At 40.3% G+C, this 25623-nt stretch overlaps 1 protein-coding gene across 2 annotated transcripts in view; it reads right to left on the bottom strand.

Moving 5' to 3' along the window:
• The window catches only part of LOC114135173 (copine-9-like), a 50624-nt gene that overhangs the window by 10921 nt on the left and 14080 nt on the right, over positions 1-25623 (bottom strand). Inside the window, exons 4-15 of one of the 2 annotated variants that reach the window (XM_028002183.1) lie at positions 20175-20278; positions 19124-19163; positions 19018-19020; positions 18559-18635; positions 8166-8229; positions 7503-7606; positions 7120-7224; positions 4796-4837; positions 2643-2718; positions 1630-1683; positions 1364-1425; positions 297-343 (exon numbers count right to left, since the gene is read on the bottom strand). In XM_028002183.1, the coding sequence (XP_027857984.1) occupies positions 297-343; positions 1364-1425; positions 1630-1683; positions 2643-2718; positions 4796-4837; positions 7120-7224; positions 7503-7606; positions 8166-8229; positions 18559-18635; positions 19018-19020; positions 19124-19163; positions 20175-20278 (778 nt within the window). The remainder of the gene's footprint in view (positions 1-296; positions 344-1363; positions 1426-1629; positions 1684-2642; positions 2719-4795; positions 4838-7119; positions 7225-7502; positions 7607-8165; positions 8230-18558; positions 18636-19017; positions 19021-19123; positions 19164-20174; positions 20279-25623) is intronic. The other variant, XM_028002184.1, reaches the window with a different exon arrangement.

Raw genomic sequence — 25623 nt, forward strand, 5'->3', positions numbered from 1 at the left:
GATATTTTATACGTGATATATATCTAAAAAATAACTATTTTAAACACTACACCCCTGCCACGCCACCCTTTTTTTCCTCTACCAACTGATCGCCATGTTGCTACAGGTGTTCATGTATACCTGATCTGTAGCTACACGGTTGATAATCACTTCAAACAATATTACACAATCAAGTGTAACATTACACAGACTGGATATTTCTAATGTTATCTCTTAAGATTAGAGTATGTTTTCTATTAAACAGTTACAACAGACTATTCAAAATGTTCTGCACGTGTGAATGTGAAGCATCTTACCATTGGACGCAGTAAAGTCTATTGCCACCGTGAAATTCAGTTGTGTCCTGGCACAAGATACAAGATATTGGTATTACAAAATACTTTCAGAAATGGGGTTCCCTCCCTCTCTCTTTGATTGGCAGAATAACTACTGATAAGATGAACATCTTGCCTTGTTTCAAAGTCTACCTGTATTCTTTACCAAACATCCTATTTCTAATTATTACATTCAGTTATCTGTCATTTTCACTGCGACAGACTGGCGACCTGTCCAGGGTGACCCCGCCTCTCGCCCGAAACGTTCGCTGGAGATAGACACCAGCACCCCTCCCGAGCCCACTAGGGACCAGGATGTACAGAAAATGGATGGATGAATGTAATTTTCAGTGGAACGGCAAAACAGCCAGTCAGACAAAAAATACTTCAGAAATGTAAGCTCTATGGCAGGCTACAATCGCTATGTTAGTGATTTTATCTAACATAACTAAAGTTGCTTCCTGTTATCATTCCATCAACACACCTTGGTGTCATCTGGAAGGACACTGTCATGTCCTTCAGCCTCACTTTTGGCTTTGCTAACTGGTTCACCCTCTGGAAATCCCTCTGGCCTAACCAACAACCTCATAGATGCAGATTCTGTCATAGTTCCAGTTCAGGAAACCGTTTAAATTTACAGGTCCCGTAGTCTTAACCCCATTTTTATTTAAAAAAAAAAACATATTAACATGACTATCAGATGGCAACACATCATGAACCTCACACTAGAGATTAAGTGACAATTAAGGTTCCTTTCCAAAGTACGCTCAAACGTCTATTTCTCCCCCTAGTGGCGTTCTCCTGCACTGCACCAAGTCAAAGGAAAGTCGAAACTGATTTCAGTTCCAGAAAGCCATATTTTAACATCCTCACTAAACCTTTCATTGTACTTAGTGATGCTTGAGAATCATGTATTTTATACTTATCTTTGTCACATTTCAACCGTCATGCAATAATAAAAACCTCTGTTAATTTTATCTGTTCTAATAGCAACAGCAATCTCTAGGTCCCTCCATGCCTCTGTGAAACATTTGTGACCGTGCTCTTACCCTCCTCTGATGTAGTCGACAAATGTGTGTTCCGACTCCACTTTAAAAGACAGGAGAGTCACCTTAAAGATGGAGAGAGGGGAGATGATGGAAAACAGAGGAGAAAGGAACAATTTCGGTGAGACGGTACGAGACGAGAGAAACGTCCCAGTCAGGGGCCTTGCAAATATATTTTTATTACTTGGATAAAAGTCCATGCAGCCAGGAGTGTTGTTCAGTAATATATGTTGGCATGCAGTAGTGAAAAACAGTCAAGTTGGTCTTACCGTCCCTGAATTGACATATTTCTTCTTCTTTCCTTTTTTTTTAGGATTCAAAACCTAAACCAAGCAACACAAAAGTAATAGTTATTACACAAGAGTGAGTAGACTTGGAGAACCTTCAGTGCAGCTATTAATGTCCACATCATGTTATCTTCAGCGAAAAACCAAAAATATATATAATGTGACAAACATTACTTATACTCCAAGGTTCGAGCTTTTTGAATATCATTTAACTCAGTCTGTTCACATGCAAAGATACTTGCATAACAGCAGCTCAGTGATGTACAAATCTAATTTTTTGTCTTATTTTTTTGTCAGGTCAATTCGATCTACTAAAAAAAGTGTTATCAGTAAATTACTTGAAAATGGTCTCAAAAACGGCGATATCATCGTTTATCGCAATAACTTCTGGGGCAATTTATCATCAAGCAAAATTGATTATTGTGGCAGACCTAAAATCTTTGTCACATTTTCCTTGTTATTCTTGTAGATTTTAATGTTCAAGTTCCAAATAGGAAAGGTTTAGCCAAACGCACGCTGAAATTTTAAGAATCGATTTTGGATGAACCCAAACTTAGAATCCAATATGGCAGCTGCTCAAATATAGGAGTTTGATCTGAGGCAATTATTTCCACCAACGACGTGAGCCAACACATTGTTTCCATGTTTGAAAGTATTAAAACCAGAGACACACATTGTTAGCATTTATTGATGCTAGCCTGGTTACCGAGAATAACAGTCAGTTAACTCATGGCTCTCCAACCAATTTGCCACAGGGACACGCAGTAGTTAGGTTGAGGTTTGGATGTTATTCTCATGATCTCAACTCAAAAGGAAGGAACACAGCAATCACTAAAAAGAATAAAAATTAAAGGAACTACAGTAGTGCTGAAGCGCAAAGCTCCAGAGACAATGTTAAAACCCTGACTCTCAAGGAAAGAGAGGAAATATCTCATGTATTTCACATTCTGCCTAAGTCGGAAACGTTTTGTGAATTTCTCCTTACACAGCTTTACCTCATAGACATTGAACTGGCTTTGGCCTCTGGACAGTTCCCTGTAGCTGGTGGTAAACTCTCCGATGAAGTCATGACTGACAAAAAAGGGAAAAAAAAGGTTTCATAAAAAATATGCCTACATCAGGCTGTCCTCACAAACTGAACGGCCATGTGAAAACCTGTAAGAGAGGACTTCAGGTCACCATGACAACGCACAAGGAGCTTCGGCAAATGATGAGAGACAATAACTGTGATCCTGGTTCTTTGTGGGACAGAGGCAATGAGAAAACCCACTGTGGAAGAAAACTCAGATCAAGGCTGGACTAGAAAGTTCTTTGGTCTGATGAGACCAAAGTTCAGCTTTTTGCCCGTCAGACAAGATGTTGTGTTTGGAGGACACAGGCGCCTGCACTTCACTTCAAACATCCTCCCCATCGTGAAGCTGGTAGGCTTGCAATGGCAGAAGGTAAAATTAATGCAGCAGAAGATGGAAAATTCTGCAGGACAATTTGGGTCCATCTGCACGAGAACTGCGGCTTCAGAGAACGTTTATCTTCCAGGAGGACAACGACCCGAAGCATCTGGCTGCAGTTGCCAGAAATGGTTTGAAGACAACAAGGGTGGATGAAACCCGGAGTGGCCTAGTCAAAGCCCAGACCTCATTCCCATGGAGAATTTGTGGCTGGACTTGAAAAGGCTGAGAGACGTTGAACAGTTTGGCAGTAAAACTGCATTGTCTGTTGACTGTGACCAAAGGTGAATCTCTTGAATGGAAGACGGTTTTATGCAATCACTTCTTTTATGTAACAGATTTTTAACCCTAACCCATCGTCTCATAGAAATTGGTTTAATCTTTTTTTTTTTTTGTTAATAAAAAAACATGTTTTGTTGATTATGATTTGTTTACAAAAAAAAGGTAAAAACATCCACTTTTTATAGGCACTGTAAAATCCTTTCATTCTGTAACGCCGTAAAGTTACCTTTACAAATGATCAGTCAGTTGGTGCCTTTCCTTGCTTGAACAATGAGGTCATTTTTTGTTTTTCTCCACTTTGTCATCTAGTTACTAAAAGCAACAACAACAAAAAATGTACATTTAAATTGGGTTTTACCTAATCTGATAATAAAGATCTGATGATTTTGTTAATATGCACTCATGACCAGAGGGGAGTAAAGGACCCAAAGATTTTACTCAGGTCAGAGTAGTGATACTTCAACATATTTCTACTCAAGTAAAAGTACAAATTAGCCATCCAAGAAATGACTCAAGTAAGAGTAAAAATGTATTTGATGAAAAGTCTACTCAAGCACTGACTAACTGATCAAATTGTCAAACATTTAATATTTAAAAATTACATCATCAGGCGGACCAAAGTATAAAGTTAGTGGACATTTTGGTGTTTTAAGAATCAGAATGACAATAATTCATATAGTAACAAAAAAAAATAACAAAATCAAACAAAATAAAATGTTTCCAGATCAATTTCTTTCAATATGAAACTTAGAAAACGTTAACACAAACTGCAGCTGTGTCTCTGTCTGGTGTATTTCTGATTAAAACATGTTTGTTCTTCATTCAGTGGGTAGAAAATCCTGAAATTTTACTCAAGTAAGAGCAGCAATACTTTGTAATAAAAGTGACTCAAGCAAAAGTAAGAAGTGCAGCGTAGTAAAAATACATTTTTCAACAAAATTACTCAAGTAAATGTAACTAGTTACTACCCAACTCTGCCCACGACTGCCATATGTTTTCTGCTTTACCGTGAATCTACCAATATTTACTTCATGACTTTAAACAACATACATTTTGAAGTCTGGATACAAAAGACTACAAATTATGACAAGCCGAGACGTGTAGCCAGCGGGCCGGAAACCCCCTGCAAGTCTTATAATTAAAACCAGTAAAGTGAGAGGAGAGCCTCTACAGCATCCCAGCACCAGACAGAAAGAGAGCCAAACCGCATTCTGTCTTCCCGTTCTCTCAGTGACAACCTTTCACGCACAACTTTTGAATCGCTACGCAGCATTTGCAAGGCAAGCGCTGCTATTCATCTGCTATAATAAGACGCCCTGGGTTAGACGAAATTGGTGTGACAATTGAGGTGCTCTGACTGGAGCCTGAAAATGAAATGGACAAAAGAAAGGCGAGAGACGGCGAACAAGAGATTTTACCTCCCATCTCTGTCCCAGTCATAAACGTCCACCTTCACTGTCCTGGAGGGAGGTGAGCCGAGGTGAGATTCACAGATAGGAGAGAGAATAAAAGGGAGAAGAAGAAACAGCAGAGAGAGAGAGAAAGATCAAAAAACAGGGGGTGCTTTTAGTCAGAAAGTTAACTTTTTGGACACTTTTCATGCTTTAAAAATAACACTGTGAGGATATATTGAAATGAAGTCACCTTCATTGAGTGTAATGGTGATGGATTTGAGTCCGATTAATGTGAAAATGTCTGTTTTGATTAGTGAGACTGAGATATGAATCCTAACGATAAGGAAAAGAGAAATTCAGAGACAGGAAACGCGATAGCTAAAGATGACAGACAGACAGACAACTCTCCTCTAGTGACAGACACAGTTGCTCCTGGGTCAGCCCCAAACCGTATGTGTTACCGTAGGACAGCTTTCATCTGTTTCTACTCCTCGCAGATGTTGCCTCTCCACTTTTATCTGGATGCTTAGACAGATTCTTTTTGCAAAGGCATTTTCTTTTAATTAGCACTCCTACGCTTTGTTCTTCTTGGATTCATCTGCATCGGCCCAAGGTTGTATGGGGCCCTAAGCAGAATATGATTCAGGGGCGCCTCTTCCTGTTAAGACCATTAGCACCATTAACTGTATTTCAATATGGATGTTGTGAAATATTGGAGAAGGGGGGCCACGCTGAAAACCAATCAGTGATAAATGGTTACTGAGCTGTATTTGTGGACAAACTGAGCTAAATCCCAAAGAAAAAGCTCTTAGCGTCATATTTTAACTATGGTAACACAGCAATCCAAGTATGAAGTTGTGGTGTTCTGCCCTTTTTCAAAGTAAAGTTATTCCTTTAAATCTTACATTTCACCGTTAAACAATTTAAAACCTTTCAACTGCGCCCTCTGCCCAACTTAATGTCTGTGTTCTGTTATGAAAACAGGCATTCTTACTTTTGTTTAGTGTTTTGTCAAACTTTACATTTTTACACCACACTTAAACAAATAGACAAAACACTGTAAGCAAACCTACTGAACAGAACCATAACGGAAACAGAACCACAGTCAGTAACCAAAGCTGGCATTCAAATAAATCCAGTGCCTCCACTGAGCGTGAGAGCTGAGCAGCACACTCATCAAGGGAAATGATTGTTTTCTCCTCAGGCCGTGGGTGGATTTCCATAGATTTTTTTTATTTCACAAAAAGAAATTTCAAAAAATTCTAAATTCAAAAATACTTTATTGATCCCAATGGGAAATTAAATGTTGTAACTCATATTAATTCAAATTCTGATAGTGATGGGTGTGGACAGGAAAGATCTCCTGCATTAGTCGAATTTGAAGAAGCCTCTAAGTGAAGATGCTTTGTTTTCCCAAAACATTCTCATGAAGAACATGGTCAGATCTTTGTGAAACATCATTTTGCACATATTCAAGTTTTCTTTGCCATGTGTTTGATCATCTAAAATACGTAAGTGGGAAAATACTTTCCAACATTCCTAAGGTTTGTCCTGTGCTCTTGTTCTTGTCGTGCTCCACAGTCCTGCTGAGCACATGTCCATGAAACAATGTTCATAGTGAAACACCTGATTGTTATTACGAGGTTCAGAAAAGAAGCTCTTACTGATCCCCGACCCCTTTAAGGTAACTCAATAAAAATAGGACTGAATGACACCCAAAGTCATCATCATGCTTTTCCTTGTGCCACAGAGATAAAGCATGCCTCCATTTCCTGTAAAGAAGAATCGAAACCTTTACATAGTGAGTGTGATATGAGCAGTTGCTGGTGAAGTTTTCTTCTGTGACAGTCCCAATAACACCAGCACTGGCCCAAGATGAACTTCACAGCCGACTGCTGGCATTATTCTGACCTGCCACAGAATCCCACGCTGTCAGTCGGTTCAAATCAGAACATCATCAGAACATCATCAGTCTTTCAGCTTGTAGTGTGTCTTTGCACGGAGACTCTCAATGATTTCTAATTCCACTAATGCAGACTTTCAGGGTTCTTTTCTTCTCCCGTTGCCATGGTGAATCACGTTATTTTCGTTCCACTGATGAGGACTCGCACTCACGCGTAACTCAGGGGTAACTTGACTCAGAATGGAGTTACCTCGCTGATGTCTCATGTTGTGAGCATCACAGGGCTGGGTAAGTTCATTCAGAGTATCTGCCTTCTACTCAGGGCTTGTTAACCTGCTTTCTGAAACGGGCCTCTGATGATTCAGGACTCCTGCATACATGCTCACATGATGGATTCAAATGGTAGATCAGTCAAAGAAATTGTGTCACATTGAGTTTTCTTTACCTGTCATAGTCACCGTTACAAAGAGCTCGAACAGGGATGGTGAATGACTGCCAGACAGGGTTCAGATTGTTCTTGATCACCTCAGTCTTGTGGCAAATTGTGAACCTGGTAACAACAAGCAGGACATTTAGTACAGAGGTCAAACAAGTGAATCCGTTTTAAGCAAAGAAGCAAGTTAAAGTTATAAGGAACCATGTGATAAGTTTGTCTCAGTTCAAAATGTGGCTGTGGAAACGCTCAAGAATGCCGTTGGGGTAGGTCCAGCAGAGAGATCTGCTGGTAGATTTTTATTAGCTTTAAGTAACAAGATAGAAAAATAAACATCCTTTAGCTCAGTGGTGTTGGCTGAAGGCCAAATTGACAGTAGATAAAAACGTACTTACGTTCCATCTTCATTGCTCCGATAGAAGACAAGGAAAGGATCGGACTTGCCGAAGAAATCCTTTTTATCCAGCTTGTTGGCACAGAACTGCATGGTGGCTATGTCCTAAGAGAACAAGGCTCGTTTTCAGGTCTTTTGCACAGCGACAAACTTCAGAGCTGAAATAGTTCAAACATCCTGAACTTGTTAAAAGCATGTTAAAAGAACATGATATCATTCTTTAAAAAATAAGTTACTTTTCTAAAGCTACGTCCTTTTGAGCTTAAGTCTCTATAATTCATTGTTGAATCCAGAACACTGACCATAACTGGGGCAACGTAGAGCCGTTTTGTGTCACACACACAAACACACAAATATTTTCTCCTTTTGTGGCTAATTACTGGCAACATATAGCAGAGAAATTGATGCTTAAAATGATCAAATAACGTATGAGGATCTGTCACCAATATCGCGAAGGAGGAGTATTAATTAATCCTGCCTTCGCTGACAATTATTCTGAAGACTCCACACAGTCAATTAAATTCCCTTCGTAAAGTTCAAAATTGAAACCGGAGCGTGACTATCATGAATTTAGACCGAGGTGTCTACCTTCATCACCATGTTAGATTCTTCTTTTTTTTTTCTTTACAAGCGAGCAGCTGTGAGTTTATGATTAAATACGAACCCGACAGTTGCTGAGCTCTTCGGCTGTGAAGACGATGGAGCCACACTTCTTCCCAGGTATCCCACTGTCAGAGAAATAAAAATAAAAAAAAGAACAGAGACTACAAAAGCAATAATGTTGTGTTTTATTAAGGTATTCAGTGGTAATCCTATGAACTGCCAAACAAAAATTAGTAGATGACAGGGATGCACGGATTTATTGACACCGATTTTCTTAATTCTGGGAGATCTGTGATCGGCTGATACTTACATGTGAAGCCGATCTTATCAGTAAAGGTCTAAAAATCAACCACTGTCCTCTTCTGCCCTCCCATTAGAGAGGTTTGACTGGTGGCCCCGCCCACCAGGCGATGTCTGCACGATTATTAACATTAGTCATTCCACTGTTGCAAACTCAGCGCCTTTCTTGATATTATTTGCGACATTTCAGACAAAAAATGCCATCGTTTTATATAATGTTTAATGTTATAATGTTTTATTGTGTCTGTATGTATTTTACATTTCAGTCTTTTCTATATTTTATAATCGCATTGTACTTTATGATTGTGTACAGCACTTTGGTCCTGTTGGTGTATAAAGGGCTTCATAAATAAAGTTGGTATGGTATCGTCAAAAATCAGAATCAGCAGTTCAGGCTTTTTACAAATCAGTAATCGGCGATCAGCCAAAAAACCGCAATCGGTGCACCGCTGGTGGATGAAATCATAAAATCTATTGAATCAAAGATGAAAGCCTCATTTCATTCCAGCTTTTGTGGCAACCACTTCATGCTAAGTGTGTGTAACTGCTTTTATTTATTTATTTTCTTATCAGGAGGACCCAGCAATGGGAATCCTAATAAACAAACAAACTTTACTGCAGAATGACGGACAGAGAAAGACAAGAGGCTGTTAGCGCTTCCTGTTAAGCAGGGATTCTTCGTTTCTCTAACGGAAACCCAAAGCTGAAATAATCGGTCTGCATTGTCGTACAAGAGTTGACACTTTCAAATTAAGTGTGGGAAAAAAGGAAGCAGAAGAGATGGGATGTTCTTTGAAACTGGTGACCCAGATTCCCAGCTGATTAGACTAAGCCAGCTGGAGTTGCTGTCTTTAACATGAACCGGTGCCTCAGAATATATAGAGGCTAAAAGCCACCGAGATGCAGTTCTATCTTTGGAATATCAGATCACTGCCACTACACTTCAAAGCATTAAAATATCTCATTCTTGGATGAACCAGGGAGCGACATTTACTCCAGCAATCCGTGGTCGTCCTCGCTCTGGTTTGAGATCTGGTAAAACGACGCTCGTTTCGTGTTTGGTCCGTTTGTCTGTAAGAGCGCTACAGGAGGACGAGAGCGCAATTAAAAGTTTTCCGGGCCACGATAGAGAGAGGAGAAAACCCTTTTCATCCTCTTGATTATTCCCTGTGGCTGTTAAGTCACACTCCACCTCACAACACGACATGGTAATTCGTTCCATCCACTTGAAGCTACGCTTCTGCAGGAGAGAGAGAGAGAGAGCAGTCTGACGCACTTTTGATTAAAATGGCGACTGAAATTTAAAGCCGCTGCTGTAAACATCTGGAGAAGATGACACACGGCGGCAACAATGCGCACGGTCTCTTCTGCTGTTTGTCGTTTGCGCCCTTGAACTCGGGAGTCACTAGCCTTCCTCCTCCTCCTGCTCTGTGAACGCAGTCACGTAACCCGCAGTGCACAAGGTCAGCCGAAACGCCTCGACTTGAACCAACAAATAATTCCGACTCGTCTGGTTTCCTCTCACGGCGGTTTTGGTTTTTAATCAATCTATCCTGACCTTCCAGCTGTAACAAAGGATGCTAACGGTGATTAATGAGCAGCTGCAGGAAGCCAAACGACTTTTCCCACTCTCGCAAAGAGTGTGAGGAGACCTGGAACAGAGAACACACAGCCACACACAACGCTGGCAAAAGTCAATGAGGCGTTGGTGGGCCTGAGAGCAGTATGGGAAAAATATCATGTGATAAGTGAAATAATCTGTCAGTGGAACGAGGCCTTTTTCATCAATATTAAGGAATTATTGATTAAAACAACAACATTTTTTGTCTTATTTTAAGTTTACTAAGATATTCGTACTTGAAACTAGATCAAAATTACTTGGTAAGATTTTATGTCCCTGCAGTGTAAACCCCGTTTAATAGACAAATTCTTTAGGCAAGTTTTTGCTGCATTTAGTTTACTATCACTCATCACTAAACTAAATGATTTGAGTAAGACTGACTTAAATGTGTCACGTGAATCCAACTTAGATGAAGTTGGATAAACTTAATTGTTACCAATTGACGCGATTCAATTAAGTTGGTTCAACTATTTTCTTTTTTCAGTGTAAGTAACTCACTTCCACCACCAGTCTATTTCTGAACACATAATGTAGCATTTTATTACTTTCATTGTAAGATTTTGACATTCATGAACAGCCATTGTGTTTCTATAATTTCACCGATCTTAATTAATGGTGTGACTAGAACTTTGATCTCTTGCTTTTATACTGTTGTGACTTGAGAGCACTTTTAATTGCACTGTGCAGCTAACTGTGCAATGAAAAACAAATTTGTTTAACACTGCTGCAATTAACTCTGTGTTCTCTGAAGAGTTATCTGGAATGCTCCGTGGGTCAGAGCAGGGTGGCGATTGTGTCGACTCTTGATGCCGCAGGGACGAGCTCATCTCTGCGGAGGCGGCCTGGAGCACACACACACATTACACACACACACATTACACACACACAGCCTCTCCTGCATCTCCCAGGCATGGTGTCGAGTCCTTCTGCGGACCAACCACCTACAGTAAATGCTGTTTGGTGTCGCTGTCAGGACTCATGCGCAGTCAAAAAGCGTGACTTTTGACTGAGCAAAGCCAAAAGTCTGTGACTCCAAAAAGTTAAAGAGTCAAAGAGCCTCAGACTTGCAGACTGATGGGTGACTCTTAAGTCATCTGTAATAGCTGCCTGATTGAGCTTTGCCTTATTTCTCAAAATCGTTGCAGTTTTATTTATTCTAAAAGATGTTCTTTTTTCCCCTCCACACATATTTCACCAGAATCCCACTCTGTGGAAAAGTAACTCTACTGTTTCCACTCTCTACAAATTCGTGACATGTTTTTTTTTTTCTGTAGCGATGTCTCTGGAGCTTCCTACTTCAAAGACTGTCATTCCTCCCCCCTGAATGAGACAGGAAACAGGCGCGCGGCAGCAGAAAACAAATGTAAGTCTCCGCCCGTCACCTGCACTGCAAAACAAACAACTGCCCGATCCAGTCACACTCAATCAAACCCGGCACCTTTCCTCTCCTGTCAGCCAAAGAGGTTTCCAGAGCTACGGACGACGACATAAATGACATGCTGCGTTTGCTTCAGTGTAAAAAGCTGATTTTTTACAGTGGGTCATTCACTACTGCAGCTCCAATCATAAAAGAGAAGAAAAATACCTGATGCAATAATCTGCTGGGTTTCTCTGTATAGAAAACCCGTCCTGTTCAATATTTGCAGTAATTTTTTACTTCATTTGTAACTACAATAAAACTGAAAAGCATTGAACTTTTTGGATGAACTGATTTCACTATGTATGTGAAACTTACATTGTGTTTGTAGAGTATCTTGAGACGACATTTGTCAATTGGTGCAATAAAAATAATAAATGGAGCTTAATGTCACTCATAAAAAAAAAAAAACAATAATTAAATGAGCGGCTTAAACCTGACTGAAAAAATCTGATTTAGAGCTCATTTTGCCTGCAGTGTGAAGCGGGCCAAAGTGTCACAATCCATCCATTATGAAGAATGAAAAGAAAAACACCAAACGTCTTAGTTTTGCAGATAACGTAGCGTCCGATGCAAATATTTTTACATCAGAACACGCATCTTCATGAAACCCTGATCAATTATTGTTACTGTATAGTAACTAGAGTGCAGACATGTTGTTGGAAAATGTGTCAGCGCAAAGGCGACAGCAAGAGAAGCATCTTGTTTAATACAAAACAAGATGAGACAAGCACTTAGTGTCTCCTCAGAGCTGGTCACTGAACATAAAACATGTCCAATGGCCTCGTTCTTAAAAACGGAGGAGATTCATTACACACTTTTCCGTACGTCTCTCTCTGCGCTCACACCGGCCTGCTGCGAAAGTTGATGGGGAAACTTCACACCGGACGTGAAACGAGCAAATAGATCGGGCGGCGAGAGAGGAGACGAAGAACGTTTTCTTCCCACTGTGGATTATCGAGGAGTTTGGAGCTGAATCTGAACGTAACTCCGACCGAGCTGAGTAACAGACGCAAGACGTTTCTAGGGTTTTGCTGGCGTTTAACTGGACACACGTCACCAACGATGCCATCAGACCTGCACAAAACTTTTAAAAATACATTTTTATAGAGTAAGGTAATGAATAAACAGTAAAGTATATTATGCAATTCAAAACCTTCACAAATCACTAGTTTGACTTAAAAAATGTAAACATATTCTGCATTACCTCTAAAGACACGTGGCTAACAGGAACTCAACTCCGTCATGAATACACATCTTATCTTCATACCAACACATAAAATGCAAATTCAAAAGTACTTAATTGATCCCAAAGGGAAATTAAATGTTGTTGCAATTCATATTAATTCAGATTCTTCAAAGAGTTATTGTAGACAGTGATGGCTATTAGTGCAGTGATTTGGGTTTTCTGTGTGTTTATTTAGGTTTGTGTGTCCTGGCAAACCTTGATTGAGTGCAGCTGTTTCTTGTTTCCCCTAATTGTCTCCCTGTGAATTTAATGTCACCTGTGTTCCTTGTTCTTTGCCGGGTCCTTATCTAATCTGTCTTGCTGTCTAGTCAAGTCTGCCATCAGATGTCTAGTGTGACCAGTTGCTACCAATTTTTGAGCCTTAGCCTTCTACTCTTGCTGTGCTGCCTGGACTCTTGGAATTATTTGTGTGCTACTCATCATTAAAACCATCATTTTCTTCATTTCACCTGGGTCCGCTGCGTCTGCCTCGCCACCTTCACCGCACTTCATGACAGTTAGAAAGATCTCCTGCAGCAGTCTGTAATGCAGCGAATTTGAAGACGCCTCTGATTGAAGACACTCTGTTTTCCCGAGATGGTCTCATGAAGAGGATGGGCAGTGCATCATTTTATTGGTTTTATGAAGAATCCGTCGTTGCGTCGTCATCTCTAGAGGATCCACAGTCGTCTCCAAAACAGATTTAAACTACAAACCGTAAAGCTTATCGGATCAAAGGGCCTCATAAACGTACAGCTACACGTCAACCAAATGTTGAAAAGGTTTACAGCACGAAATTCCAAATCTCTACCACGGACTGACAGCAACAAACAAACAAACATGTTGGCTTTTAATGAGAGCGGCGTGTCACTGAAAATACTACTCTGACCTAAACAACAGACTGAACATTGGTTCCACCCTGGACACATCTCTACAAAACCTTTAAATGTTTTTAAAACAGAAATGTATGCATTACACCAGATTTTATTTAACACAAATTATTTTTAAACTTATATATTGTAACTTAAAAGCAAAAAAATTTAATTAATCTACGTAACTGCCACTGATGGCGGCCATGCTGAATGAGAAGAGATGGAAAGAACAGCCCCCACTATAAGCTCTCTCTGGAAGGAAACTAGTTTCATGCTGTTTTGGCCTAAATAGGGGGAGAAAACGCTCCATCAAAAGAAAAAAAAAACACTCCTGTGAAATTAAACACGAGCAACTAAAGCATTCTGAATGAAAGCAGGTCAGTCACACACTTTACAATTTCATTAAAATGCATGGAGAGCGAGTCTCTGTGAGACCCAGCGGATCCTCTCTGACGCCGAGCGCACATCCTGTGTGTGAATAAAATAACGTGCCAGAATAAATCTGTAATACAAAACACGGCAGCATAACGGTGAGCTTCTGTACGTTTTCCAACAGCGCGCCTGCGCTTTGCAGTAACGCCCAAATGATCAGGATTTCGTGCAGACACTAGTATCGGTGATGGGCTTTATTCAAGGTTAGAAACTGGACTCGGGTAGGGCCAGCTTCTCAAAAGAGACTAATTTTGTTCAGGAACACCTTTAGTAAAATGTAGCGAATCATGGAATAATAACCCTTCTGTCCCTGCGTCACTCTTTCCACATCAGACTTAAACGGCCCCCTCTCCCCACCCTCCCCCACTTTATGCTTCACAGGAGTCTCAAAACGAGGTCAGGATTTCTCTCGTGATTTATTTCTGTTTCCACACGTCGAACAGAACTTCCAGGCCATCACACCTCCCAACTTTTCATTCGCGAGAGCGACACATTTCACCCAATTACTTTGTGACCGATTAATGTTCCCCAACAGGAACTAACAGATTCGGTAATTTTGGAAATTACAGATATTTTCTTAATGCGTAAAGAAAGCAGGCGTTAGCCAGCAAGCATGATGAGCAGCTTCCTCTGTGTTTCTAAGTCTGAGTCCTGCTGGTCATTTATTATTAAAAGTAAGAGCAGCCCTCAAAAGCTTTAGCTTTAACCTAGATAGGATATTGTCAACGAGGTTTCGGAGGAGCATATAGTAGATCTAGAGTCTACTGTGAAAAGAAATGTTCCAGGATTTTGTCAAAAAAGTGATAAATATCCTTTATAAAGTCATACTGAAAGGCTGAAGTATTCCTACAACCCAACCGAAAGAAGAACACCTACATAAACGTAAAAACACTTATTTTTTTAAATTAAGGAATAAAGACGACACAACAGTTTCAAGAGAATCAAAGGAATATCTGGATCAAGACCAATTTTCCAAACTTGTCCAGTGAAGATTTTTAAGTCATTGTAAATGTCCGTCCAACCAGCTCATCCATCCTGCTCCTGCCGAGTCGTGATCTAAACCGAGACCTTCTGCCAGCGGAACACGTTCCAAAAAGAAGACGTCCAGGGTTCTTTCCTTCTGGTGTCCAGACATCCTCAACTTTCCATGTGGATAAGACGCTGAGTTCATCCTGAACAGACAAACTGACCATTGGAGAGGTCTGACTTCACTCAATGGTCACTTTTTAAGATACACCTGTATCTAAATAAAGAAAGGTCTTGGGAATCAACATTTTCACCAATGTCTGGCTTTATTAATTGGATTATTAATAAAGTCAAAGTTTCTTTAGTTGAATCAGGGGACCAATTCAAGAAGCTCTCTTGTGAAGGAATAAATTCAGACCATCGGCAGAAGAAACTCTTCACACAACGAGGAATGATCACTGACTCGCTTATTTCCAATGAAGTCTGAGAATTTATTAACTAAATAGTCCAACTTTACAGCTGAATTAACTCCTTTCTCCAGCTACCAATGTGAAGTCTAACTACTGATAGAAAAGACGAAAGGAATTGAACGGAGGATCAAATCAAACTATTGAATCTACTACAAAAAAATTACTGAAAAATAAATTCAAAGCTATTTCATTAAAACAAGACCAAAAAAAAGAAAGGAAAATTAGCATGACATTAGCCTGGTTATTGACTTCCTGTGTAAATCTGCAAGAAAATAAAAGTCACTTTCAACACAGTCCGGGCTTTCTCTCATTCACTCAGATTGTCTCCGGAGGATTTTCTACCAGGCCAATCAGCGAACAGCAGTCAGAAATGATGATGTCTATTTTCTGCGCTGTTTTAGGATTGTAGAGTGCCTGTAGTTTTAGCAATGGCAGGAAGGAAGTGAACAGGAAGTAAACAGAAAGAGAACAGGAAGCGAACACAGCCGTTCAGTTCGTGTTGGCCACGCTTTCAAGTTAGCATTAACAGCTGCCTCATTCGGATCGGCATCTCTCTTTGGAGCACAGGTAATTTCCAGGAAGCTTCTTAGAATTGGACTGGAGTATTACACGCGTCACCAGAAAACGTTAACAATTGGGTAAAATTTAAAACCTCAACACGGTCCATGCCTCCAGGAAGCAATCGTTTCTCAACAACCAGAAGCCCACAAACGCGTTACGTGTGTCAAAAACGCATATGACGCTTCAAGTTTGCCTGCATTCGACCGCCTGCACTTTGAATTCAGGCGCTCGATGGTGCGTTCACACCAGACGCGTTTGAAGCATCAGGCGCGTCTGGTTTATATTCAAAGTCTACGTGGAGGTGCGTCGAGGGCACATTGTGGTGCGTTTGGACGCGTCAAAATCGCTTTAGCTGTTGTTTTCCGTTGCTGGCCAGTTTGTCGGATGCGTTGGATGCACCTGGCACATCAAACGCTCCAAACGTGCCGTAACCGGTCCTTAATGTGCCTCCACATAGACTTTGAGTGTAAACTAGATGCGCCTCATGCATGAAACGCATTTGGCTTGAATGCACCATAAGCATCAAACATAAAAGCAACTCAGGCGGTCAAAGGGACACACAGGTGGCCCTGCTCCTCCAACAAAACCTGCCTGATGTGGCAAAGGTCAAACCACTTTCAAATTATGTAGTCTGGAGCTTTTTCATCACGTTATCAGGTGAAAATGTCCAAACACTGGCTGGGCCAAAGTCAGAAACATGGTGAGGCGACTAACAAACTGTCTGCTAACAGGGATCCGTCTGAGAGCCTGAAAGTTTTCTGTTACTGAAAAACCAAACATGAAAAACATCAAGGATCCTCCCACATGTATTAATTTTATTTAGATTAATTGACACAGTAAAGACATTGGAGACGCTGAATCCCACCTTAGTCAGCTGAAGTGTCTTCCGTTTAGAAGTAATTAATTCATGGAACCTCAGTCAGATTACTATAAATAGCTGTATGTTGAATTTGGTTTTCGATTCTATTGAGTGGATAACTTTGTCAAATGCTGCAGAGAGGCATGGAGCAGAGCTTTGAGTCTGGAGGATATCTGCAGTGCCAGACCCCAGGCTCAGCTGAAACGGACAGAGAGCAAATCAGCTCCGGTTCTGCTGGGGCGAGGACGCCGAGTCCTCAGAGAACTTCAGGCTTACAGCACTTTAAATATGGATCCGAAGCACAAGCTGGCCTCTTTTTCACCATACTGGAACCAGTCTGAATTAGTAATGCATGAAGCAGCAAAGGAACAACTGCTGAAGAGCAGAGCGTAGTTACATGTTTGTCATAATATGAAATAGAGAGAAAGAAAGACGTCTTCTAAGTCTAACCAGAGGCGGGCAGAGGACCCAGAAATTGTACTCAAGTAAGAGCAGAAATACTTCACAATAAAATTACTCAAGTAAAAGTAAAAAGTACACTGTAAGAAATGGCTGTAAAAACTACAGCATGAAAATACAGTAAGGTGGCTGGTTTTGAAAATACAGCTTTTTATTGTGATCTGAAACGTGTATGGAAAGCATACGGGACGTGATTGGACCGCTGGATCACGTGCGGAAATATACACCTGTACTGTAAATTTGTAATGAACAGACGCATTGCGGGATTTTTACCGGCTGGAGGTGAATGTTCACAGGCTAGAGGGCAGGCCAACAATGACTTTCATCAGGTAAGTACTTTTTAAAAAACATTATATTGCAGTTTTGTGTTTGTGTATGAAAATATATTTTATGTGGTCATATTGAGCTACTCTCGCTTGTTTGCTAAAGCTAACTTCGGTTATTTCTCAGCTAACATGTGCAACACAAGTGCTTTTTAGTTCACCTAGAAAATGCAGATGGCTATATTCTGGTCTTTTTGCGGAAGTTGTTTGAGGGGAGGATGCCTCAACTCAGAGTAGAGCCGCTGCTCCTTCACATGGAGAGGAGCCAGTTGAGGTGGCTTGGGCATCTGGTCAGGATGCCTCCTGGACGCCTCCCTGGTGAGGTGTTCCGGGCACGTCCCACCGGGAGGAGGCCCCGGGGAAGACCCAGGACACGTTGGAGGGACTATGTCTCTCGGCTGGCCTGGGAACGCCTCGGGATTCCCCCGGAAGAGCTGAACAATTGGCTGAGGAGAGGGAAGTCTGGGCCTCCCTTCTTAAGTTGCTACCCCCGCGACCCGACCCGGATAAAGCGGAAGAAAATGGACGGATTTTCATAGACAACAGTCTATGATTGTTGACATGAAGTGTCATTTGGTAAATAATGACACTTTTAATGCAAAGTTGACATTTTAATGGACTTTTAATGCAAGTTGTAGTGCCACTTTGCATTAAAATGTCATTATTTACTGACTGACACTCAAAGACAACATTCACGAAGACTCATTCATGTTCATTACTGATGTCATGTCAGGCTTATGCACACACCTTCAGATAAAGCAACCAATCTGTCTCTCAACTGCTGTACTGTATGTCTGGCATTTCCTCCATTTGTCAAGAATGGTCATTTCATAAACTGAAGCATGAACAAATGGGGAAAAAATAGAGGAACATTAAAATGTGAGACAGTGAATTTTATACTGTCACCAGTTAAAAATAAGATGGTGGTCGTGTAGGCCGTACTTACGAGAGCGTCCTTTCCAGTCTGCCGCCGGGGGAGCCAATGATCTCTCCAAGAGTGCAGAATATCTGACCCAGAAAGTCCTGGACGAAGCAAAGAGAGAGGTCGCCATGGTAAACCTCAACATGTAGAGGTTTTACGATCTTTCACTTCCTTTTAATATCTTAAACGTTTTTTCTTTTTTCTTCGTCTATTACATCTGCAAACATGTTGATGTATGTTTAACCATACCCCAACATTTGTAGATAGAGCCTAAAGCACAGTCCTGTGTGTTAAAAAAATCATTTTAAGAAGCAGAATTAATGACATAACTATTAAGAGTCATATTATTTGAAGTTGTTTTGTATAGAATCAGACCTCTAAAAGTTGGGTTTGCAAGAAATAAAAAAGAAAAATCACTTTCGCACTTTCACAATGCCATGCTAATGTCTGAATCGAGGTCTGTGTAACACGAGAATGACTTACCTTCTGCTCAGCAGGTTGAGGAAGTAGTGAGGGAAGATTAGACAGAAATAACGGGTTAGATCTCAGATTAATGTGGCTCCCATTAATAACATCTTAAACTACTTACATGTTTGGACAGATTGCAGCTCCTCATGTCCACATTGTACCTACAGTTTAATGAAACAGAACATTTCAGCAGGTCTTATAATAAGATTCAGGTCAACAAAACCAGGTGGATTAGACAAAAATATTTTTGAATTGTATATGGCTGACATGCAGCACTGATAGCAACAGAGAGCTCCCAAGTGACTGTGAAATAATTGGACATGGCTCACACCAAAAGTTATTTAAAGTAAATTAAGAAAACATATTTGTGAATCAGCAGGAGAGGAAAAGAGGAAAAGCCCCTCTGGAGCTCATCATGCTGTCTGAAGTCTTTCTCTTCCTGCCAGAAGTGTTGCTTCATTTCCTCCTCTCGAGGCGACCGACTCCCCCCAGAGGCTTCATCTGCAGATAAGCCATCAGGGGCGTCTTTGAAACAGGTTCTCTTCATTTCTGACACAGAAAGCTCTGCTCGTGTGTCAAATAATACACCACAGAAAACGCAGAGTCCCGTTTCTCGCTCTGGATTTGTCTGTTTTCGTCTCTGCCTGGTGGCAGGTTTGGGTTTTTATAAAGCCTGGGAGGAAGGAAGGCACCGCGCCCGGGGCTATTCACCTGTTAGCCTCTCCTTTTTCACTTCTCAGTCAGATTTTTCACATGTGGAGATCGCTAATGATGCTGGAAAGCCCGTTTTGTGATTTTGAGCAGAATCAGTAGTAAGTATGGCGCCATGGGCGAGGGAACTGATCTAAGAGTGACCCATAACTCCACACAAGTAACAAATAAACATAAACTGAGAAAGGACTGGATTAAAGTAAAAAAAAAAAAGTAAAAAGGTCGATCTGATAGAAATAAGTGAATAAGGAACAAATAATCAAAACATCATGTTTACTTTAACTTGGATCCCCAATCAAATTCTCTTTAGTTCACCATACACTCCTTATCTGATACTACTTATACTTTGAACTAACTAAAATGATTATATATCTTGAGAGTTTATGTTTCGTTTTCTTTTTTAAATGCTTTTACCACAGTTGCTTCTGACTAGAGCAGCTTCTAGGAGTATTTCCACTTACACATCAAAGCGAAGGTTTTGTTTCTCTTCAAAGAAGTAATCAAGAACAAACTTCCTCACAAAGTCTGGGTTCAGGGTGTTTTCAATCACCTCAGTTCGGCCAAACTGCAGAAGAAAGGAGACAAGAAAAAGCAACATGTCAGTCCTAATCTAAGCGACAGGCCCGTCACCTTTTGGTAGTAGTGAGCGTCCGGAGGCATCCTGACATGTATCATCAAAAACAGCATTTTATTCCCCCAAAAAATGATATTCTTATGGCCTCACATGATGTGCGTCTGTGGATGTCAGCGTGCGGGAAAGATGGCCTCTGACTCGGTAACCCGAGGCTTCAGTGACCTCAACAAAAACAACTCATTCTTCGTTGCCTCTGAATTTTGCAGTTTTCTTATGATGTACAGAAAAGTCTGCACCTCATCGCTGCACCACAGATGGCAGCTCCGGAGAAACTCCTTCGATCGGAAGACAACTTCAGCGGCCGCTTCGTCCAAAAATCCGACGGTGCGCCTCTGAGTCCATGAGAGGCGCTAACAGTTAGCCGCTAACCAAAACACACGTTCTGTCTGAGCATCCACACGAAAAATAATAAAGTCAGTAAAGTGTGATGCTAACCAACCAATAGGCAGAAGTTGAAGCCATAAGACACCACCCTCCTCATTTGCCTAATGAGGAGGGCTTATTCAAGGAATAAGAAAAACTAAATACATACATTCCTTGACCAAAATGCATGTTTAAGGAAAAGACTTGCTTTTATTTTTAATTATGTCAGTTTTGGTCCTCCATAGGTGCCATTTCATGACGTAAGGAGGGTCAGTCAAACCATAAACAGCTAAGGTTCTACTGAAGGACTGCAGCCATAATTTTTTGAGCCATGTTGCTACAGAACTTCAACGACGTCGACAACTTTTCCAGCCTTAGCTGCTTGCATTTTGACCCTCATTACATCACAGGGTGGCGCCGGCGTTTGACCCGATTTCTACAGACGAAAACAGCGACACTCTGCAATGCCACGGAATTTATAATAGTCTGTGAGATTTATATACTGTCAAAAGGTTTCGTGTAGAAAAGGACAGTAGTTTATCTTTTTAGATCAAGTAAGTGGTTTTATTGTGTCAGTTTAAGGCTACTGCTGCTAACTCTACAATCACTAACCGAGTCTATCCTTGTTGCACTCGGTTCTCTTTCATCCTTTAAAACTTGTGTTCCTCTGTTAGATAAAGCCAGCAAAGAAGCTTCTACTGCAATTAACTTCTTTGTCTTTTCTCTAATATAGAAAGTCTCTCCTTCACGACAAAAACACAGAATCTTACCAAGTAATTCTGGTCTGATTTCTAGTACAAAATATATTAATACATTTGTAATAAAACAAACTAACTTACAAGTAACTTTTCAGCAAGATGTAGGAGCTTGTTCTAAGTAAATAATTCCTTATTATTAATTTTTTTTTTAAATGTACTAGTTACGTTGGCAGATAAATTAACTTATAACAAGGAAAAAATGTTCTGTTATACGTGAAACAATCTGCCAATAGAACAAGCACATTTCATCAATAATAAGGAATTATTTACTTAAATGATTATCTTTTAATCTGTAACCTTTTAATAGGCAGTGGTTTTAAAAGCTTACTGCCAGAGATAAATTCCTCCTTTTTCCCACCAATAGCTCCATTTAAGATCCTGAGCTGTTCCATTAAAGATGTTTGGTGTCTAGTAATAGAAAACTGCTCTGGGCTGCTGGTTGAAATTATGCACAACACTGACATCCTTAAAACAAGCTCCTACATCTTGCTGAAAAGTTACTTGTAAGTTAGTTTCATCTTATTTCAAGTGCACTAAGATGTTTGCTCTAGAAATTAGACCAAAGATACTTGGTCAGATTTTGTGTTTTTGCAGTGCGGATCAGTGCTCCTTTCAGCTGCTCGTATTTGTGGTATAAGTTGGCCTATACGATCCTATAATGTCTTTTGTGAAAATCCTAGGAGGTTATTTCAGTTTTGATCGATTTATACTGAAAAACCCAAAGGAATTGCAGAATTTCTGTAAATTGTTCATGATATCAGTATCATTTCAGGAAGGCATTTCTACCGCTTCTAGTTTAGAGTAGTTTTGTCCAAAGACCCTAGTCACCATAACACAGAGGGTTTGATATTTTTACTGTTGTTCACATTGCATCACGTTCAGTTGAATGTGATGCAACACTAAAGAAAAGAGGTCTGCGTGCGACATTTCATTCTCTGTGAATTTATTTTGGACAAAAGGAAGTTGCTGGCGATGTACACTGTGTGAATATCCAGGCTCACTTGACAGTGCTGCACTGAGAGCATGAACGCAACATGGCAGCATGAGGCAATCAGGGGAGACTTTTCTCTATTGGACTCCGCTGCATCGGCGATGAACCATCTGCAGCTTCTGGAGAGAAAGGAGGACAGTTCGACAGATGACACGAGAGGAAAAACTGAGCCAGTCCCGATGGATCACGGAGTTGGAAATCACAGTGACAGCCACAATGTTGTCACAAAACGTCAGAATAAATAGAGACGGGACATCTCTTCCAGGTATCTGCCAGAAGTCGCTGAAAAAGTAGGTTAGATTGGCCGTGTGGACGCATATCGGGCCTGCAGTGAAACGAGCTAATGAAGCGAGGGGAAGAAGAAGGTAGGAGTGTCACTTAGCATGTTTAGGGGAACTAATTATTTTTTGCAGCACTGAAACTAATCTGTTTGGAACAGTACGCCTGATCTGAACATTTTCATTTGGAAGCAGCTGAAACAAATCAATCGTTAATTGATGGATATCCAATGGAGACAAGGGCTGTGTCTTGGCCTTTTGAACTTTTACCTGGCCATTTTGAAGAGGAAGGTAAGCAACCTGAGTGAAGATGCCCCCCCACCTTCTTCAAATCAGACAAAATTGGTGTCAATCAACTCGACTACGTTTGTGCTGGTTTGTGGAGTAAATTTTTTTGTTTGTGCTGCTTTGGCTTTGAAGATATTAATGAAAGTTTAAAGGTCATTTAGATTTAGTAAAAGTGGGGCAGGGGAGGTTGGTTGACATTTTGACCTTTAAACGTTCATTAATATCTTCAAAGCAAAAGCAGCATAAATAAAAACATTTTTTGCGCAAACGTAGCACAAACATTTGACACAAATTTTGTCTGATTTGAAGAAGGTTGGGGAGCAACTTCACTCACGTATGTTGTTTTAAAATTACACATCCAACATTCCTACCACTGAAGGGAAGGATTAAATATTAAAATCTGAGAAGAGTTCATGTCTATCCTTCATTGCACACATACCAGAGACTTATTAATATTGTTTTAACTTTCCTTCCTGTCCGTTCACCAAATTATTTCCAACAGTTCGCAGCAAAAACACAAAATCTCTCCAAGCGTTTTGATCTAGATTCTGTTGCAAATATTTTAGTACACTTCAAGTAAGACAAAATTAACTTACAAGTAACTCTTCAGCAAGATATAGAAGCTTATTTTAAGTAAATAATTCCTTGACATTGATGAAAAAGTTCTAGTTCCACTGGCAGATTGTTTCATGTATTACATGGGGAAAATGCCTGGTTACCAGTGAAATAATCTGCCGATGGAGCTGGTTCTAGTACCTGCGGTGTTTGTTGTTGGCGCAGCAATAATCCTCTCTTCCTCCTCATTAGTGTGAAATTTTGGTGACTCTTAATTGTGTCAAAAAGCGTCTGGAGCCAAATCTGTCAATGTGTTCAGCCTGCCCACACACCACGAGACAGAAACAATAAGCCTGCCACAGTGACTCAGACTGTTTTCCTTCTGTCCACAAACAGACAGCTCTGCATGCAGAGGGCTGCAGTCCAGGACAGCAGCAGGCAGAGGAAGGAGGCGCAGGAGTAGGACATATCTGAGATCTCCAACCACACACACACACACACACACACAGTCCATCCTGGCAATTCAGGCCTGTAGGAAGATCCTCACCTCTTCACTCAGGGTTTATAAAAATAAAAATGATCTCCTGCCAAATAATCCTTCGCTGCACTAATTAATGGCAACAATTTTTAACAAAAAAAACAAAGAAAGTTTTGGGTCACATCAGTGACAAAGCTCATAAAGAAAGTAATGTTTAAGAAGCTGGAAAATATTTTCTCACAATGAATCGAGATGAATTTCATGATTTTTCAGTATTTAGTTCTTATATATATATATAAATATATATATATATACATATATATATATATATACATTTTTATTTTTTTTTTGCAGTAGTGGCTGGCCTCCCTGATATGGAAAGGGAAAAATTATCTCAAAATAATATAGAAACATGATTAAAATTTTCTATTAGCCTTTTTTCCTTAATAGTGTGTATCTAAATGTAATCTGAATTATTTACACAACATTTCCAACTTATTCAAACGGGAATTTCCCCCGACATCCTGTTGACAGTTCTCCTTTGGATCGCTGCTGATAGCGACCCAGTAGCAGAGCTAAGTAGCTACTGGGTCTCACGGTGACACACTTCTCTGAACTTTGTAGCAGACAGCCATCTTGGCAGGCACTTGCTATAGAGTTGCTATGACAATAATAAACAAGCTACAATACTAGCATTCACTAGCTTGGTGCTTGGTGAGAGCTAGTTCTAGCTTAGAACTAGCTAAGCTAGAACTAGCTAGTTCTAGCTGGCTCTAGAACTAGCTAGTTTTAGCTAATTCTAAGCTAGAACTAGCTAGCTTACTTCTAGCTTAGAGCTAGCTCTCACTATTTCCCAGTTGAACTGATCTTCTACCTAACTTATAAACAGTACAAGTACATTACCCATCTCTGTGTAGCACTAAGATAAGTATCAGTGATATTTACTGTAGTACTTGCTGCCGAACTAGCAAAGTCAGCTAAGGTAATGTAAGTTTATCTGCTAGCTAAGACAGACATGTAGCCTGCATGTGTGTGTTGCTACATTCTGCCAGTCACCAGAACCTTGTTATTTAGTCTGTACGTTCTTTACAAATCCGTTTAAACATTTATTGTATGCGAACATAAATTTCAGGTTGCAAAACTGATAATCAGTTATGAAAGTTGCTGTGGTTTTGACACCTATGCCGCTCTGATTAGCATAATGCTAATGCTGCTCTTAAGTGGAACCTGTACCTGGCCGTGAGGACACAGCCGATCCACTGAAAAAGTTAACGTGTGTTCCTGGCGCTGTTTAATATTAAAAACTCACAGTTACACTCCTCCAGTTAAAATTTGTGTCAAATCATTGTATGACATGGTAAACACAAATTCAATCCCATCTAAACTTGACATTGTTGTAAGATTCACTGTTGGTTCTTTTATTTAAATAACTTTTCTAAATTGCCATATTTCTAAATTGTCATGTATGATCACTGGCCTTAGATAATGAAAAGTCTTGCTTTACTGATGAATCATCGTCTTTCACACCTTGAAGATATTCACATTTCTTTAGCCAGATAATTTAA

This window comes from Xiphophorus couchianus, chromosome 20 (genome assembly GCF_001444195.1).
Source record: "Xiphophorus couchianus chromosome 20, X_couchianus-1.0, whole genome shotgun sequence".
NCBI lineage: Eukaryota > Metazoa > Chordata > Actinopteri > Cyprinodontiformes > Poeciliidae > Xiphophorus > Xiphophorus couchianus.